The 15,456-nt window shown below is 52.7% G+C and overlaps 7 protein-coding genes across 7 annotated transcripts; 4 read left to right on the top strand and 3 right to left on the bottom strand.

Moving 5' to 3' along the window:
• Positions 1-634: 634 nt before the first annotated feature.
• On the bottom strand, positions 635-1,732 carry J4E82_008755 (uncharacterized protein; the record flags this gene model as incomplete). The annotated part of the gene is made up of 1 exon (XM_051734986.1): positions 635-1,732. The coding sequence occupies one exon, from the start codon at positions 1,730-1,732 to the stop codon at positions 635-637; it is 1,098 nt and encodes a 365-aa protein (XP_051585262.1).
• Positions 1,733-2,682: 950 nt separating this feature from the next.
• On the top strand, positions 2,683-3,887 carry J4E82_008754 (uncharacterized protein; the record flags this gene model as incomplete). Its single annotated transcript, XM_051734985.1, has 2 exons — positions 2,683-2,765; positions 2,822-3,887. The coding sequence occupies 2 exons, from the start codon at positions 2,683-2,685 to the stop codon at positions 3,885-3,887; spliced, it is 1,149 nt and encodes a 382-aa protein (XP_051585261.1).
• Positions 3,888-4,294: 407 nt separating this feature from the next.
• J4E82_008753 (uncharacterized protein) lies at positions 4,295-5,845 on the bottom strand (the record flags this gene model as incomplete). Its single annotated transcript, XM_051734984.1, has 1 exon — positions 4,295-5,845. The coding sequence occupies one exon, from the start codon at positions 5,843-5,845 to the stop codon at positions 4,295-4,297; it is 1,551 nt and encodes a 516-aa protein (XP_051585260.1).
• Positions 5,846-6,534: 689 nt separating this feature from the next.
• J4E82_008752 (uncharacterized protein) lies at positions 6,535-9,877 on the top strand (the record flags this gene model as incomplete). The annotated part of the gene is made up of 2 exons (XM_051734983.1): positions 6,535-8,361; positions 8,414-9,877. 2 exons carry the CDS (start codon positions 6,535-6,537, stop codon positions 9,875-9,877), a joined length of 3,291 nt encoding a protein of 1,096 aa, XP_051585259.1.
• A 752-nt stretch (positions 9,878-10,629) lies between these two features.
• Positions 10,630-11,444, top strand: J4E82_008751 (uncharacterized protein; the record flags this gene model as incomplete). Its single annotated transcript, XM_051734982.1, has 4 exons — positions 10,630-10,682; positions 10,737-10,767; positions 10,833-10,992; positions 11,041-11,444. The coding sequence occupies 4 exons, from the start codon at positions 10,630-10,632 to the stop codon at positions 11,442-11,444; spliced, it is 648 nt and encodes a 215-aa protein (XP_051585258.1).
• A 1,148-nt stretch (positions 11,445-12,592) lies between these two features.
• Positions 12,593-13,588, top strand: J4E82_008750 (uncharacterized protein; the record flags this gene model as incomplete). Its single annotated transcript, XM_051734981.1, has 1 exon — positions 12,593-13,588. The coding sequence occupies one exon, from the start codon at positions 12,593-12,595 to the stop codon at positions 13,586-13,588; it is 996 nt and encodes a 331-aa protein (XP_051585257.1).
• Positions 13,589-13,743: 155 nt separating this feature from the next.
• Positions 13,744-14,982, bottom strand: J4E82_008749 (uncharacterized protein; the record flags this gene model as incomplete). The annotated part of the gene is made up of 1 exon (XM_051734980.1): positions 13,744-14,982. One exon carries the CDS (start codon positions 14,980-14,982, stop codon positions 13,744-13,746), a length of 1,239 nt encoding a protein of 412 aa, XP_051585256.1.
• Between the last annotated feature and the right edge of the window lie 474 nt (positions 14,983-15,456).

Genomic DNA, 15,456 nt, shown 5'->3' with positions numbered 1-15,456 from the left:
CTTGATTATGTCGTCGCCAGACTCTTACAGCTCGGTCATGATGAATTTAGCTACTCATTTGTAGGCGCGATTAGAAATTTAGTAGGCGACTCGGATAAGATTGAGTTTGGTGAGCGTAAGTAGATCCGACTACGCTCATAGCTCTAGAGTCTGTGCTGACATCGTGTTTCATCCTAGTGAGTAATCGGGAATTTGGCGAGAGAATAGCAACGTATTGGAACGAAAAAATTGACGACGCCAATGGCAGAACCCCCACTGTGAGGAGGGTCATTAGGGAAACAGTGCTACTCGTTTTACTTCAGAGTTGTGTGTCGAGCAACATACTTGATTCGACACGTAGTAAGTCATCCACATAAGCGAACGCGGATTTGATACTGACCATCAGCAGTGGTCACATCGGCCGAAGATAATCTAGACTGGGCTGCGATATGTGCTAGGAAGATTATGGACAGGATCATCCCAGCAGAAACGGATAACGGTGCCGCAATGACGGTGATAGTGACGCAGCAACCAGATCGGGGAACAGGGGCTGATGGCAGACAAGGATGGTTTGGCTTTGATTCGAACGGTGATCGACGAACAGAAACATAGCTCGTACGCTTGATGAAAGTGCTAGTGGAATCATCCGGGCGATTCATAGAATCTCATGCAGACTTCCGATAACTGCTCTTGCCTCGTCTTGTAGACGCTTCACCAGACTTCCAGCATCCTCGACACTATGCACCAGCCCAACTGCAGCCCCGGCATATGTAGCTAGTCTTCCCTCCGGTCCCCATCCAGCGTCTCCTGACTTCTCAGCTTCGTCATGAAGCTTCTTCAACTCCTCAAACGAGACACCCGCTTGGTGATCATGCCAGCTTTTGTTCGTAATGCCGCGGGGGCTATACTGCTCGGGCCAGCCCATAGTGCCTCGTAGATGGTTGTACAGCATCGTTTTGGTCGTGCTTTGAGCACCGTCCGTAGCGCGTACAACTTCGTTCTGATAGCCTTTGCTGATCCGGGCTTCGGTAGATGCGAGGAAGCGTGTACCCATAGCCACGCCACGAGATCCAAGAGCAAGTGCAGCAGCGATACCGTGGCCATCAGCGATTCCTCCGGCGGCTATCAATGATATTCTTGAATCGCGAACTTGATCTGCGACTTCGGGGAAGAGAGTCATGATACCCATGCCGTCTGTTGCTCTTCCATGACCACCGGCTTCCGCACCTTGGATGACCAGTACATCTGGTCGATGAGCGCTATTCGCAGCCTCTACACTCTCCTTCAGGGTACCAGTCTGGATCCATATGTGGATACCAGGCGATGCCTCACGAAGGCTGGCTGTCCATTCGTCCAGTTCGTCTTGTCCCCTTCGAGGAGCGAACAACCATGCAGCGCAAGGATGATACTCTCCTACTGCTTTGGTTGCTGACTGAAGATCTCCGTTCCAGAGCTGGAATCCTACACCCAGCGGCAGTGTCTTCCCAGATTGATATGAGTCTGGAAAGAAAGACCCTGGAGTCTCGCTCAGCAGTTCGCGTACCGTTCTAAGGTCTTTAGCTGTATCTTCAGGCTTAGCACCGGGGCCAATGAAACCCAAACCACCAGCTTTAGACACTTCGAGAGCTAGGCGGGGACCAGCCATGACGCGCATTGGTGCTCCGACGATGAAGGGAGAGGTGATCCAAGGGAAGACATTGGTGAGCTTCGTGCGCATCCTGCCGGAAGTCATCGCGTTGCGTATTGGATTCATATCCACGCTCTGTTTTTACGAAGAATCGGGTGCTGATATCATTTATAGTCATGAAGCGAGGTTCATGGTCGTAACGTGAAGACTGGTAAGCGCAGTGCCTACGTAGGAACTCTGATGTACGAATTAGCTTCGTACACCACTGTTCCAAGCTTTACCAAAGACCACATATTGCGCATTGAGGTGTCTTAGGACTTTGCAATTCCTACCAATGCTTGGAGACTTTGGGACTTTTCCACGGAGAAAGTGTGTTCAGCGCGTTTTGGTTACGTCAAAGCACGCGATGAGAGGAGCGCTCTCGCGTCAAGGGCGCGTTCAGATGACTCGCGAGGGGCACGGGCCTACTTTTACCTCCAGCACTCGATCAAGCACCTATACCTACCAAAGTAATATCGCGCAGTCGCCTTTGTGAGTATGGGTGAAGCCAGACTCAGAAATAACGGTATTCAGATGTGACAGTCGTGTCATAGACTGAGCGGACCGAACGAAATCCTCCCGATCTTCCTCCTTCCGGTTTCGTCCGCAGTTCGCGAGTAGTAGTCAGAACTGTGACGACGAGGAATCAGAAGGAGCTTGGACAATGGAGTGTCGAGAGTAGTCAAGATAAAATCTGCATGCCCCGTCGTTGTGCTAGCATGTCAGAAATGTCAGAACGTCAGAAGGCGTAGGATTGTACCCCGGTCGGCCTGACCCGCGGAGTCAGTATGGACGCAACTCCGCATCTTGAGCACGACGTGATTGTCAATTGAGGCCAACGTAGAAGCTTGTTCAACGAGTGTTCCGCACCAAATGTTGGCTATGGATACTATCCCTGCACAGCTTGGAACCGGACGAACACCCCGCGTCCTTCCTACTACTTATATATCGGTCGCACAATAGACTTTCCCGAGCCATCTTCATCAGACAATACCACGATCTTGGACGAAAAGCAAATCAACCTCCATTCAAACAAAATGGTTATTAAAGTAGGACTTATTGGTCTCAGTTCCGTCACCACCAATGTCTCCGCCAGTCCAGGAGATAGTTGGGCCGCAAGGTACATACACTACCTTTCGAGTATCCAGCTAGAGTCAAACTAACCCTTGCACTTAGCGCCCATTTACCATACCTACTCGCCTCGCCACACTACGAGATTGTAGCTCTCTGTAACTCAAGCGTCAAGTCAGCGCAAACAGCAGCTCAGCGCTACAATCTACCGTCCAGCGTCAAGGCCTATGGTAGCTCTGAGGATCTAGCTAAGGACCCTGATGTCGACCTCGTCGTCTGCTCGGTTCGGGTGGATAGGCATCACCAGTTGATGATGCCTGTCATCAAGGCAGGCAAGGATGTCTACGTCGAATGGCCGCTGGCATCCAACCTCACTCAGGCTACAGAGATGTACACAGCAGCCCAGAAGAGCGGCAGCAAGACCATCGTCGGGCTGCAATCCCGCTCGAACCCCTATATCCGAAAAATCAAAGAGCTAGTAGCAAACAAAACCGTGGGAGACCTCCTCAGCTCGACACAGGAATTCACTCTTGGTTGGGTCGGCGACGTCGAGCCCCCCGCAGTCGAGTACTTCACCAAGAAAGAAAGCGGTGGCAACTTCCTCACAATTCTCTTCGGTCACACTGCAGACCCCGTCTTTCATGCGTTAGGCGGCTTGGAAGAACTTTCCGCGTTATTGACGACCCGCTGGCCTGAGACCAAGCTTTTACACGCAGATGGAAGTTTCGACCGTCTGATCAAGCGCGAGACGCCCGATCACGTTATGCTGCAAGGTACTCTCAAAAATAATGGCGCGCCTATCTCGATGACAGCGAGGAGTGGCAAGGGATTCAAGGATTCCCCGAACCTTGTCTGGAGAATCTTTGGCACCAAGGGCGAGATTCGCTTGACGTCCGCTGCGATGCTTACTCTTGCGCTTGGTGGAGAGAAGATTGAGGTGTTTGATCATGAGAAGGATACAGTGGAGGTGGTGAATGTGGAGTATGCTGAGGCAGTAAAAGACTTATCGCCTTTTGCGAAGGATATCGGTATGTTGTATGAGGGCTTTGTCAACGGGTGGGGCGTAGAGGAAGGGTTTGTTGACTTTGAACAAGCGGTTGGTATGCACACGATTATTGATTGTATGGAGAAGAGCAGCGAAGAAAGGAAATACAGAAAGATAGCGGTCTGATAAAAGGCCAAGTAAGATGACATGAGTCAAGAGAAATGGATAGAATCATCATAACCAGCTCGCCTTCAGACGGAATCTTCCAGTCATTCACATGAGCGGATAATGCGCATATACATTGAGTTTGATCTAACTAATATCCAACACTATCATCACATCACCATTCGTGGTGTATCCAAAAGTCTCTACCACTATCCGTGAATAATCATAAAATGTCTGCCGACCTCAAAGTCGACAGCTAGCTAGCGCCGTGCTCAAATGGCATTTGCCAGAAGGGTATCCAAACCTTAAACAGAAAAGAAAAAGCAAATCATCGCCGCTCATTGAAGTGGTTCGCCAGAATCATAAACGTCGTAAACTTAGTAAGCTTGATAAACTCTCTGCCGCACATGGTCAGGAACAAGTTCTCTCTACTCGCGCAACAAGCCGCCAATGCCAAGACCTACACCTTGATCGAGCCGTCCGCGCTTGGGCGGACTTGTTTGAGTGCGGAGATCCGCTGTCGAAGGCATGCGACCGCGCTTTAATTCGCCTGCACGGGTGAGGCCGGAGCCTTTCTTGACTTGGCCGAAGATTTTAGTTTGCACGAGGTTCGCTGGTTGAGCTAGTGGTGGAGCGGACATCATGCCCTTGGCAGGTGGTGCTCTTTGCAGGAGACTTCTTGCCATCTGGCTGGCTTGGGACTCGGGCACCTCATCTTCTTCACGGTCAGTGAAGGCTTCCTCTTCATCGGCACTGGACGCGGTAATGGTCGAGTTGCTGCTTTGACGACGCGTGTTTGATGGCTTGGCCTGGTAGTGCGCTGGGGGAGCTGATTGTGGAATGTTGGTTGGGACAAAAAGTGGCGGTGTGCGGGGCACTTCGGCGCGGGGGAACGCAGCTCTTCTGTTTGGTGTTTGTGGCAGCGAGGACATGGACTGTGCGCCTCGCTGGTGACTGAAACGTGATCGGGGTGCATGTTGCCTGATGGGCGTTGTGGGAGCAGTAGCTACCTCCTGGCTCAGCATCTTGTCGGCTAATAGAAGAGCTTCGAAGTTGTTTTGACCTCTGCTTTCCTCGGAGAGGTGTGGCACTCTGTTGAGGACGTTTCTGGGAGTTGGCTGATGTGGGGTTCCGTAGTTTGATCGTGGCGAGGATTGCTCGATCTGCTCAAGAAGGGGTGCGATGTGATCGCGGTTCTTGCGAATCCTCGTCTTGAGTCGATCATTTTCATCCAGGACGCTAGCAAGCTCGCCTTCTCGGTGCTCGGTGACACGCTTTTGCTGCTCAAGCATATCGCGAAGCTCCTCATTTTCGCTCTGCAACATCTGATTCTGGCGGCTCATTTCTGATAGCAGAACTGTGTTGGCTGCGTTTGCCGACTCTTGGTAGGTTTGTTCTGGGGTCACCATGTTGTTTCGGCGTTTCTCTTCAGCTTGTTGTAGAACGTCAAGCTCTCGCTGAGCCATAGCTAGCTCGACAGCCATTCGACTTGCAGACTCCTGGCTCTCCATTACAGCCATATTGTACTGAAGTTTGTAGTGCGCTGCGGAGAGCCGCATGTCGCGCAAGGCGTTAGAGATGTTGTTGACCATGGTTCTCAGCTCCTCGGCGGAGGCACTGTTGACCTGGTCTTGTGGGTAGAGACCTGCACCCATGTCTGTCAAGGCAGACGGCTGGTTGGGCAACTTGCTGGTTGGTGGGGGAGATGTGAGCTGCGGAGTTGGAGGAGTAGGCGTCCTCATGGCTGCACGAGTACCAGGAATCTGAGAAGAGGGTGGAGGGGTCATAGAGGACGTAGTCCGGGGTGCGGGGGAGGTGAATTTGACTTGATCTGGGGACGCGAGTTTTGACATGGCAAGTGCTGCCGACTCAGCGGGCGACGGAAAACAAAGCTTTGGTGGTGTTTCAGGTTGCGCATTCTCGGTGGTAGGCATCAATGAGTCTTGCGACGGTAGGTAGTGCATTGCTTGTGGATCCATTCTGCCTCAGGCGCAATTGGCCTAAGCAGTGTGCGACAATCAGAAAGATGCAGAGGCTGTGCCTGGTCGGAAAGATGGCGTGTGGTCGAGAAGAAATTTGCTTTGTGCAATCCAACTCTGACACGCGGGAATTGTGGTGTCAAAGAGCTTGAGTATGTAGCGTTGGCGGTGGGTGACGCGGTTTAGCTAGGCGACGAAGACGATAGCGGTGGTAGCAGGGGTGCGCGTCGGTGCGCGTTTGCCAAAGAAGAGTCGCGGGGATTATGCGACTGTGATAGCGTCCAAACGGAAGTGAACGGGTGTTTGCAGAAGACGTGGCTCTTGCGGAGGGTAGTGTTGGGTGTGTGGAGGGACAATGTCGTCGGTGCGGAAGGCGCGTGGAGCGAGGTTGGAGCGTTGGAGGAAGGACCCGCCGGTCGTCCCTGCTCAACCAACCGGCGCTAGGCCAGACCTGTCAGTGTAGTGGAAACATGAACACTCCCTCTGGTTTCACGGGGCAACGGTCGCCTCCCGCTCGCTCAGACGCCCCTCTGCACCCGGCGCGGAGAATTGCCCGTCGAAAAGCAACCTGGCGACAAGTGGAGGACCCTTAATCTGGTTGGACGTGTGTTTCGCCTGTGCCGCGCAGTCTGCATGAACGACTTCCCAGCCCTTAGGCGTTGCATCGTATAGCGCGCGACACCATCGCCATGGACCCGTCCTCGTCCGCATCGCGCCCGTCTGGCATCCCCAGGCCGGCACCGGCCTCGAGGTTACCAGTACTCAGGCCTTCCAACAGCCATTCCCAGCTACGCGCACCCGCGTCGACGGAACAATTACGCAAGAAGCCGTCTCTCTCGTCCATCTCGCGCCCAACCACATCGACACTACAGAAGAAGTCATCGAGGGCATCGCTCGCCTACTCCAGCAACCCCCTGACATCATCGGCTTCTCCTGCACCTGCGCCTGCCAACTCGGGCTCCAACCGGACATCCGTCGCTTCCTCCTCCACTTCTTCCCGCCGAGTGAGTGGAATCCCTAGCTTTGGCTCACGACGAACCTCGACTATCGCCCCACCTACCAACGACGCGCCCGTCTTCAAGCGACCATTCGCCCGTCCACCATCGCGTCAGACGAATGCTTCGCGGCCCGTCTCCTCGTCAAATACTCCCAAGGAAGATGATACACTGGGGAGCCTGGAAGGCTTTAGGTCAGCCTCGAGGGCTTCCTCGCGTGCCAGTTCGAGGGCAGGGTTCCGAGACAATGAGCACTCGCCCGAACTTGTTGAGACGGCCATCGATGATGGGCTCATCAGTCCCGTGAAGCCTGAGAAGAGGAAGAGCCGGCCGTCGCTCTCGGAAAGGACGATAGAGAGTCTGTCTAACCTGCCATCGTCGCCAGCACCGGGAAAAGGAAGACGCCGCTCAAGCTTCTTCAATGCCGACAATACCATGGCTCCGCCGGTTCGACCGGCTTCTGCCATGTCCAACAGCAATGGCAGCAGGCCATCCACCAGTGATGGTGCCCCGCATCCAATACCCGCTACACCGAAGCGATTCGGTGCGCCCTCAAACAGACTGTCCATGACTGCACCTGGAAAGAGAAGCGTTAGTGCGCAGGTCAGCACACCTGTCGCGACCCCCAGCAAGCGTTCCTCGATCCTACAACCGGTGTCGACCGTCAAGAAACAGCCATTAGCTCCAGCGCAGAACTTGCAGAACACGCCTAAACCACGCCCGTTGACGAATAGCAAGAGTCTCACCATGCGAACACCCAAACCTCGGCCATCTCTGAACAACGTCTTCGGTCAAGCGATATCGCCTCCCGGAACCGCTACATCCTCGCCTGCCCGAGACACCCCTGTGAAGAAGACACCCGATACCGTCCGAAGGATGCCGAGCTCTTCCACAGCCCTTCGCGACCAGATTGCGAAAGCGAGAGCTGCAAAGAAGCAAGATGTTGAAGAAACACCAGCCGAAGCAGCCCCCAAACCAGCAAGCTCTTCTAATGCTCTGAGGGAACAAATTGCAAAGGCCAGGGCAGCTGCGAAGCAGCAAAAGACCGAGCCAACTAGAAACAATACACCGCCCACCGACATGATCATACCTGACCCTGCCGAGATCGCGACCTTTGACTTTGGCCTCGACGACGACCCTTTCAATCAGCGGTCCAAGGGTGGCAAGTCTGTCCTACGCAGACGCATTGATAGCGCTCGATCAGACGGTCGCTTGAATATCGCCGCGATGGGATTGAAAGAAATTCCTGACGACGTACTTTCCATGTATATTTACGACCCCAACGATACCAAAGTAGCCTGGGGCGAGGTTGTAGATCTGTCTACTATCCTAGCTGCAGACAATGAGCTTGAGATACTTCCGGACAGCATGTTCCCAGATGTATCAGTTGAAGACATGATTGATTCCGACGAGGCAGGCCCTCAATTTGGAGGAGTGCAGAGCATCGATTTTCACGGTAACATGCTGCGAGAGCTGCCTGTAGGCCTGAGACGACTGACGCAGCTCTCGAAGTTGAATCTGGTAAGTTTCAACATGGAAAAAAATTACAATTGCTCAGCGCTAACTTTGATAGTCACGAAACAAGCTACCTATGGAAATGTTGGACGTTATCGCTCAAATCCCGACTTTGCGGGAACTGAAGCTGGCGGAGAACGATCTCAGCGGAGAACTCTCTTCAGCGCTATGTAACCTCACAGCATTGGAGGTTCTTGAACTGCAGTCGAACAAGTTGACAAGTATACCTGCAGACTTCCAGCGTCTAACGCAGTTGCGGATACTCAATGTGTCGGAGAACCAACTTCGGTCCATTCCCAGCGAAGTTTTTTCTGCGACTCTCATCGAGCTTCAAGCATCGAAGAACCGTCTTGAGGGCGCCCTTCTCAGTCTGGACTCAGTGCCTCACCTACAGGAATTGAACGTCGCGCAGAACTCGTTGACATCTTTGTGCGATGAGGACTCGATCGATCTGCCTGCTATCAAGACGCTCAATATCTCTACGAACCGACTGAAGTCGTTACCCGAAGTCTTTACTTGGGTCAGCATTACCACGCTCTTGGTTGGTGAGAACAAACTTACAACTTTGCCGGAAGGCTTTACGACGCTCGAGCAGCTACGCACTGCAGACTTTACGGGCAACGATCTTACTCAACTTGACGAGAAGATCGCTTTGATGGAGAATCTGGGACATCTTACAGTCGCAGCGAACCCATTGCGCGATCGCAAATTCCTGACTATGGGCACCGATGAGATAAAGCGCGATCTGGCATCGCGACTGCCTGCTACTGAGCTTCCACCTGATGCGGATGAGGACTTCGAGAACGGTGTCACTGAAGAGGCCCAGCCAAAATGGCAGCTTACACCGTCGGGTACAGCAGACCTCGCAGACAAGAATTTGTCTGAGTTGGAGTTGGATGAGATCACCCTAGAGGTCTTCACCAGCGGACTGCGACAACTACAGCTACAGCGAAACAAGTTCGACATCATCCCATCTATAACAGCGCAGTTCGAGCACCTGACACTACTTGATCTGTCCAGGAACAGCATTGAAGTTCCTCTCTCAGCACCCATCGAACTCCCTCAGCTTCGCGATCTCCGTCTTGCCAGCAACAAGATCAACTCTTTGACGCACCTCACAACCTACCTCACAGCGCCTATGCTCGTTACGCTTGACGTATCAATCAACCGTCTCGCTGGTGCCCTTCCGACGCTTCACGTAAGCTTTCCTTCACTCACGACCCTCCTTGCTTCCGACAACAAGATCTCCGAAGTGTCTGCCGAAAGCTTGCAGAATCTCAGGATCGTAAACCTAGACAACAATGATATTGAGCGTCTGGAACCTCGTATCGGAATGCTACAAGGCACGTTGACAGGCTTTGCGGTAGAAGGAAACAAGTTCAGGGTACCCAATCGCCAGGTCCTTCAAAAGGGCACGGATGCCGTATTGACATGGCTCCGAGACAAGATCCCGAGGGAGAGTTGGAAGAGTGCGGACAGTGCCTCGACTGAATTCTTCGATGCAGACGACGGGAGCTTTTGATTCTTCATTGTTACACTCTAGGGCTGTGGTATGGGTATTCTTTTCGTGTCGTGTCTTGTTAGTATGGGGTTGTTCTAGAGTGCACTGGTATAGGTTGACTTGTTTGGATACACTGTAGCGTTTTATAATCTCTTCGTGTACATAATGTGCTCGATACAAAAGGGTACTCTAGGGGTTTCTCGGTTATTAGTTATGGTTTGTTCCGAAGCAAATGCAGCAAAATATTTCTCAGGACGATGGTCTCAACATTAAATCTGAGCAGAATAATTGCAGTTTCATCGTGGCGACTGTATTGAGTGACTAACTTGGCAGGAGATGTACCATGCAGAATGACACATGAGCTGCGAATGCGACTTGAGAATATTAAGTCACTGTAGTCATCGCGTGGTATCTCGCATACGACCAACATCCGAAGTCCTTATTGTCTGGACTACAGTTAGTTCTGGTAGCCCACTAATGTTGTTGGTGTTGTACGCAAGCCTTAGCTTTAACCACGCTAACGCCGGCATAACGTATCGCCGAAAGGTCGGTTCGCACACGCTAGGCGCCCTTCGAAATTGTCGAACTTCGAGATTTCCTTCCGACAGCCGCACGAAAACTAACCCACAGGTCAGCCATCGCGGTACGTTTACCATATCCAAGGCGCGCAATCGATCGAGCGCAATCGCACACATTCGCCATCGAGACTGCGCGCCTCTCCAAGACCACACGAGCGAAGGACAAAGGCTGATTAGGGCAGACAATCCGACACAATGGCCATCAAGCACAACCAGCAGATCCAGAAGAACCATTTCCACAAGGACTGGTGAGTTGCATTGGAGTATTGGGCACGTCAAAGCATTGTGCTAACTTGCATCAGGCAACGCTACGTCCGCGTGCACTTCGACCAGGTAATTCCCCTCTCACGTCGCTGAGAGTAGTGGCGCCTGTGTGCAGATATCTGACAGTGCAATAGCCTGGCAAGAAGTCCTCCAGACGCAATGCTCGTGTTGCCAAGGCTGCGAAGGTAGCCCCCAGGCCCGTCGACAAGCTCAGGCCCGTCGTCCGCTGCCCTACCGTCAAGTACAACCGCCGTGTCCGTCCCGGCCGTGGTTTCTCTCTCGTTGAGCTGAAGGGTATGCCCGATCTTTCCAACTGCACAGAACGCGTCTAATGCATCACAGCTGCCGGTATCCCCCGCAAGTTCGCCCGTACCATCGGTATCTCCGTCGACCCTCGCCGCCAGAACCTCTCCGAGGAGGGCCTCAAGGCCAACGTCGAGCGCCTCCAGGAGTACAGGAAGCGCCTCATCCTCTTCCCCCGCCGCAACGGCAAGACCAAGCAGGGTGACGCCTCCGCCGAGGACGTCAAGGCCGCCAAGAGCGCTGACAACCTCGTCCAATCCACCGCCGCTGCTCTGCCCATCAAGAACGTCGCTCAGTTCGAGGAGGGCCCCATCGGCAACTACGAGGCCACCGAGAACGCCTACAAGACCCTCCGTGCTGCCCGCTCTGAGGCCCGCCTTGTCGGTGTCCGGGAGAAGCGCGCCAAGGCCAAGGCTGAGGAGGCTGACTCCAAGAAGAAATAAGCTACTCGCTGAAGTAGTGGTTTGGTTCTTTGCTATGGCTTACGACAATACAAAAGTCAGGATTACGATTCGACAATGGGTATACCCAGCGTGGGCTTTCCCAGCATGGGCGGCGTCATGGTTAGGTCTGTCAAAATAAATGACAGCATGTGAATGATACCTAGTTTTGCAAATGCAAGCCGTGCCTCCCGTTATTCATGTCGTCGTCCTGTTGACATACCGCCAAACCTTGTCCACACCACTAACTACGGCTTCGTCGAATCACCAGTGTGATGTGCGTGATTTGTTTGCTGTTACTAGGAGATTGAAGCTGCATTCATCCTTTTGGAACGCCATTGACTTTCTCCATTTCGATACTTCAATACAATTGACGTTGCTCCCAGCGCGACGACGTCAGCTCACGAGATCGAAGAGTGTTAGTCGACAGGTCGTGATTTTCTTGCAATACTCGGTGCAGCAATCCCTGAGTCAATTGGCATTCACCAAGAATTACATCAAAATCATCAATCACTCTGTATCTAATCGTTGCTGATCGCTTCTGGATAAAGGGACGAAGTTGCTTAGCGGGGCCCTTCTTGCTATGATAGTAAACCCCACCTCGACTTCTATCGCAACGTACCTCACCACACAACAAAGTTCTAAGATCGATTGCAAGTATACCCAAGCTCAGACTTTGCATACAGTGCGACGGTTCTCTTAGTAAAGTAGTCGTCATTGCATTCGAAAAGGTAGGCTTCTCGCGCATCTTATGTCTCGAGTACGACGTCTTTGTTGTATCCTTTACTGGATGCCTTTCATATCTTTGCCGAATCTCAGTCACTTCTCTTTGCCTCGAACCCCATTCCTCTCGATTCATATAATTACTCATTCTTTCTTCAGATATCATCGTCTCTTTCGCCTATAAGCTTCTCACCTGGTTAGCTCATACAGGCCAACCACAGAACTGTCAGTTCATCTCATCTTTTCGCTTCCAAAAGCATAAACACCCAAGAACATAACGGAACCCAAGAGGAAACGGCCCGACTTAACACAGATAAAAATTTATTGAAGCGTCTTGAACGGTCGAAGTGTTGGGTGATCTCAGCGATCGATTAATCTCCAGTCATAGCGATATCATCTGCACGCCTCCGGAGCCCAAAGTAGACAACATGACCTCTCTTTCTGACAGCAAGAACCCTTCGCCTTCGAAACAAGCTAGCAAAGCAACACAAACTGCCGATAGTTCCTTCACTATCACGACTGCATCTCATGGTCCCATCCCTACTCTCAAAGACCCCAGTTCGGCCAACATCAGCAAGCGCGAGTATATTTACTTCCTGCCCTATCCGCTTCCTCCAAACACCGAAGTCCCCTACTCAATCCATCTCCCCGACAAGAACCCTCTAAACCTACCCTCCCACCAATTCGAGCCCACATCCACCGTGGTACTAACAAGCCCCAACCGCACTTTTGTCGACATCCGCATCTACAAGTCGTTCAAAACCACCGAGCCAAGCCCCAACCAAGGACACTCTCAGAAACTAGACTGGGCCTTCGCCGGTACTTCCTCCTCCGTCCCTATCACCTTGCCACCCAGCGGCCCGCATCACGGGAAATCTAAAAAGCGGCTCGAAGAAGACACGTGGGAGAACGTTACGCATTCTACCTGGACGCACTGGGTCGATTCCCGGTATGCAGTTGGTAGTTCTGACATTCCTGTTGATGAAGGAGACATGTATCCTATCGCACCGGAACTTACGTTGGAAGTGGGGCATGGGTTCCATCCTGCGCTGGATGCGGTGAAGACGCACGAGGAGATGTGGAAGGATGAGGACGTTGTGTCAACGAATAAGGCTGGAAGTAAGATTTGTGTTGTTATGAGGTGTCAGGCAGATGCGGCGGGGGTGAGGGGTGTGGTTGTTCGATTAGGGCAGTATTGTCAGGGGATTATGATGGCTGGGGAGAAGACGACTGTTGAGCGGTGGGAATGGAAGGATGGAGAGAATGGAGAGGGTGAGGTGGGGGAGTGGAAGAGAAGTGTTAGGATTGGTGATGGGTTTGTGCCTTGTGGGGTTGCGTTTAGGCCTGAGGTATTGGGCGTTGGTGCAGTGGTCAAGTTTCATAACTTTGAGTGGGTGGTGGAGGAGGCTTGGGAGTGGAATTAGAGGATGTTAAACGAGGATGTTGGGTGGAGGACAATGGGATGTACGCTGTAGCATAGTAGGAGATATATATCGAATGATGGCGAGTACAGGATGCCAACAACCATAGAGAAACAAGCCATGAAAATACTCCGACTCCTTCCTACCCTGAGTGACAATCACGAATCGTACCCCCATCCACCCTGCATCCCTCTGCCCAACCCCTCACCCCCCGAAAGTGCCCTCGCAACCCTGATCCCCTCACTCAGAAAACCCACCGCGCCATCCACACCTGCATGCCCCGTCCGAATCGTCCCCGGCATAGGCGGATCGGCATCCCTCTCCATGACCCCCCTCATCATCTCCTCACTCGCCTCGCCCTCATAGCGGTCAAGCACCAGCCTCCTGATCGCCACCTGCCATTTACTCACCCACTCCTCCTCACTAACCGTCGTATACTCCTTAATCATCTGACTATCAACTTTCGAAAATGGCCACTCGGCCTTTACGACAGCATACCTCTTCGTCGCAAAGAACAGCACCGGCCAGCTGAAGATCCACAGAAAAGTCAGGTAGAAGATCCAACACACCCACGTCTTGAGCCTCCAAGTGTTCACTTTCGAGCTTGTGTAGAAATCGACATGCTCGTCTTCAACAGGGAACGTGATGGCAATGTTCCCACGATAGTTCGTTGATCTGATGATTCCCTCGAGCCTATTCTTGAGATGGTGTTCATCAAGCCCCGTCACCACACGCCGCAGCCGGAAAATCCGAAGGGCTCGGGGTGAAGCACAGTATCTATGGCACCATTCCGTCAACCCCGCTTTTGGCGCACCGCCAACTTCGATATCTTGTGTAGACCCCGGGGCCCTGCATTTGAGGATCGTACCTCGATGCGTTTTCTCGCTGTTTTCAACGGTTGTGAGGAACATTGTCGAAGTGTCTCTGTCATCGAAGTTGGGACGGAGGTAGCGTTGCAGATTTATGACGAGCCGGAAGTCGGTGATGTGCTGGGTTTCCTTCTTATCGCCCTTCTTGACTGTCTCGCGGTGCGTACCCATCATATAGACGAGAGGGACTGGGGCGACCTTTGCGAAGGAGCGGATGGCAGATTCGAGTTCGGAGGGGTTGGTGTCGTACTGGGGTTCTAAGACGTTTATGGTGGAGGTTACGACGGGTTTGCCGTGCTTGAACGACGGGCTGTTGTGGTTGGTTCGTGTAGTTGGGGGTGGGACATGGCGGATGGGAATGTCTGGTGTGATGGTGGTGCTGTTTCCGGCCTCGCTGTCGGTGTATGAAGGAGGAAGACCGGAGATTTCGGGAGCGTCATCGTAAGTGTAGTCGTCGGGGGTGGTGTGGAGGGAGACAGCTTCTGGGTCGTCGCGGTAGCTGGGTGGAGGGTCGGATGCTCTGCCCATGATGATGTACTAGCAAATGCGAAGCGATATCAAGTGTGAATATACAAAGATAACGACTTCAGATGTGAGGGGTGGTTGTGAGAGCGCTGGATAAGGTAGAAGAACGAACGACGATACTTAGTCGTGGTTGAGGCGTCCAGGGGCCAGTGAGACGGAGCACGAGTCTCAGCCTTCCTCCAGGCAGCCACCTACCCATTGGCCTATGAGAGCTGCCAATGCATACACTCGACATCTCTTGTTACGGGGTTACACAGGAGCATTGATTTTGCCATACTGTGTGTGTTGACACTACAGAGTCGCAAAAGGCCTGTTTTCACATGCTTGTCACGCATGCTGGGTAGTGATAGTCGGCGCGGGGAAGTCTGGAGGGTCGCGCGGTGACGCTAAAATTAAGCTTAACTCCGAAGCCAAAATTTTGGAGCTCGACGCGACATCGACCGTGGATGCGCCGTGACTCTTTGCACAAGCCACAAT

Source organism: Alternaria postmessia (genome assembly GCF_024291825.1).
Source record: "Alternaria postmessia strain BMP 2775 chromosome Unknown scaffold_74, whole genome shotgun sequence".
Classification (NCBI taxonomy): domain Eukaryota; kingdom Fungi; phylum Ascomycota; class Dothideomycetes; order Pleosporales; family Pleosporaceae; genus Alternaria; species Alternaria postmessia.
Note: the sequence above shows the minus strand (reverse complement) of the source record. Positions and strands in the feature narration are given on the sequence as shown.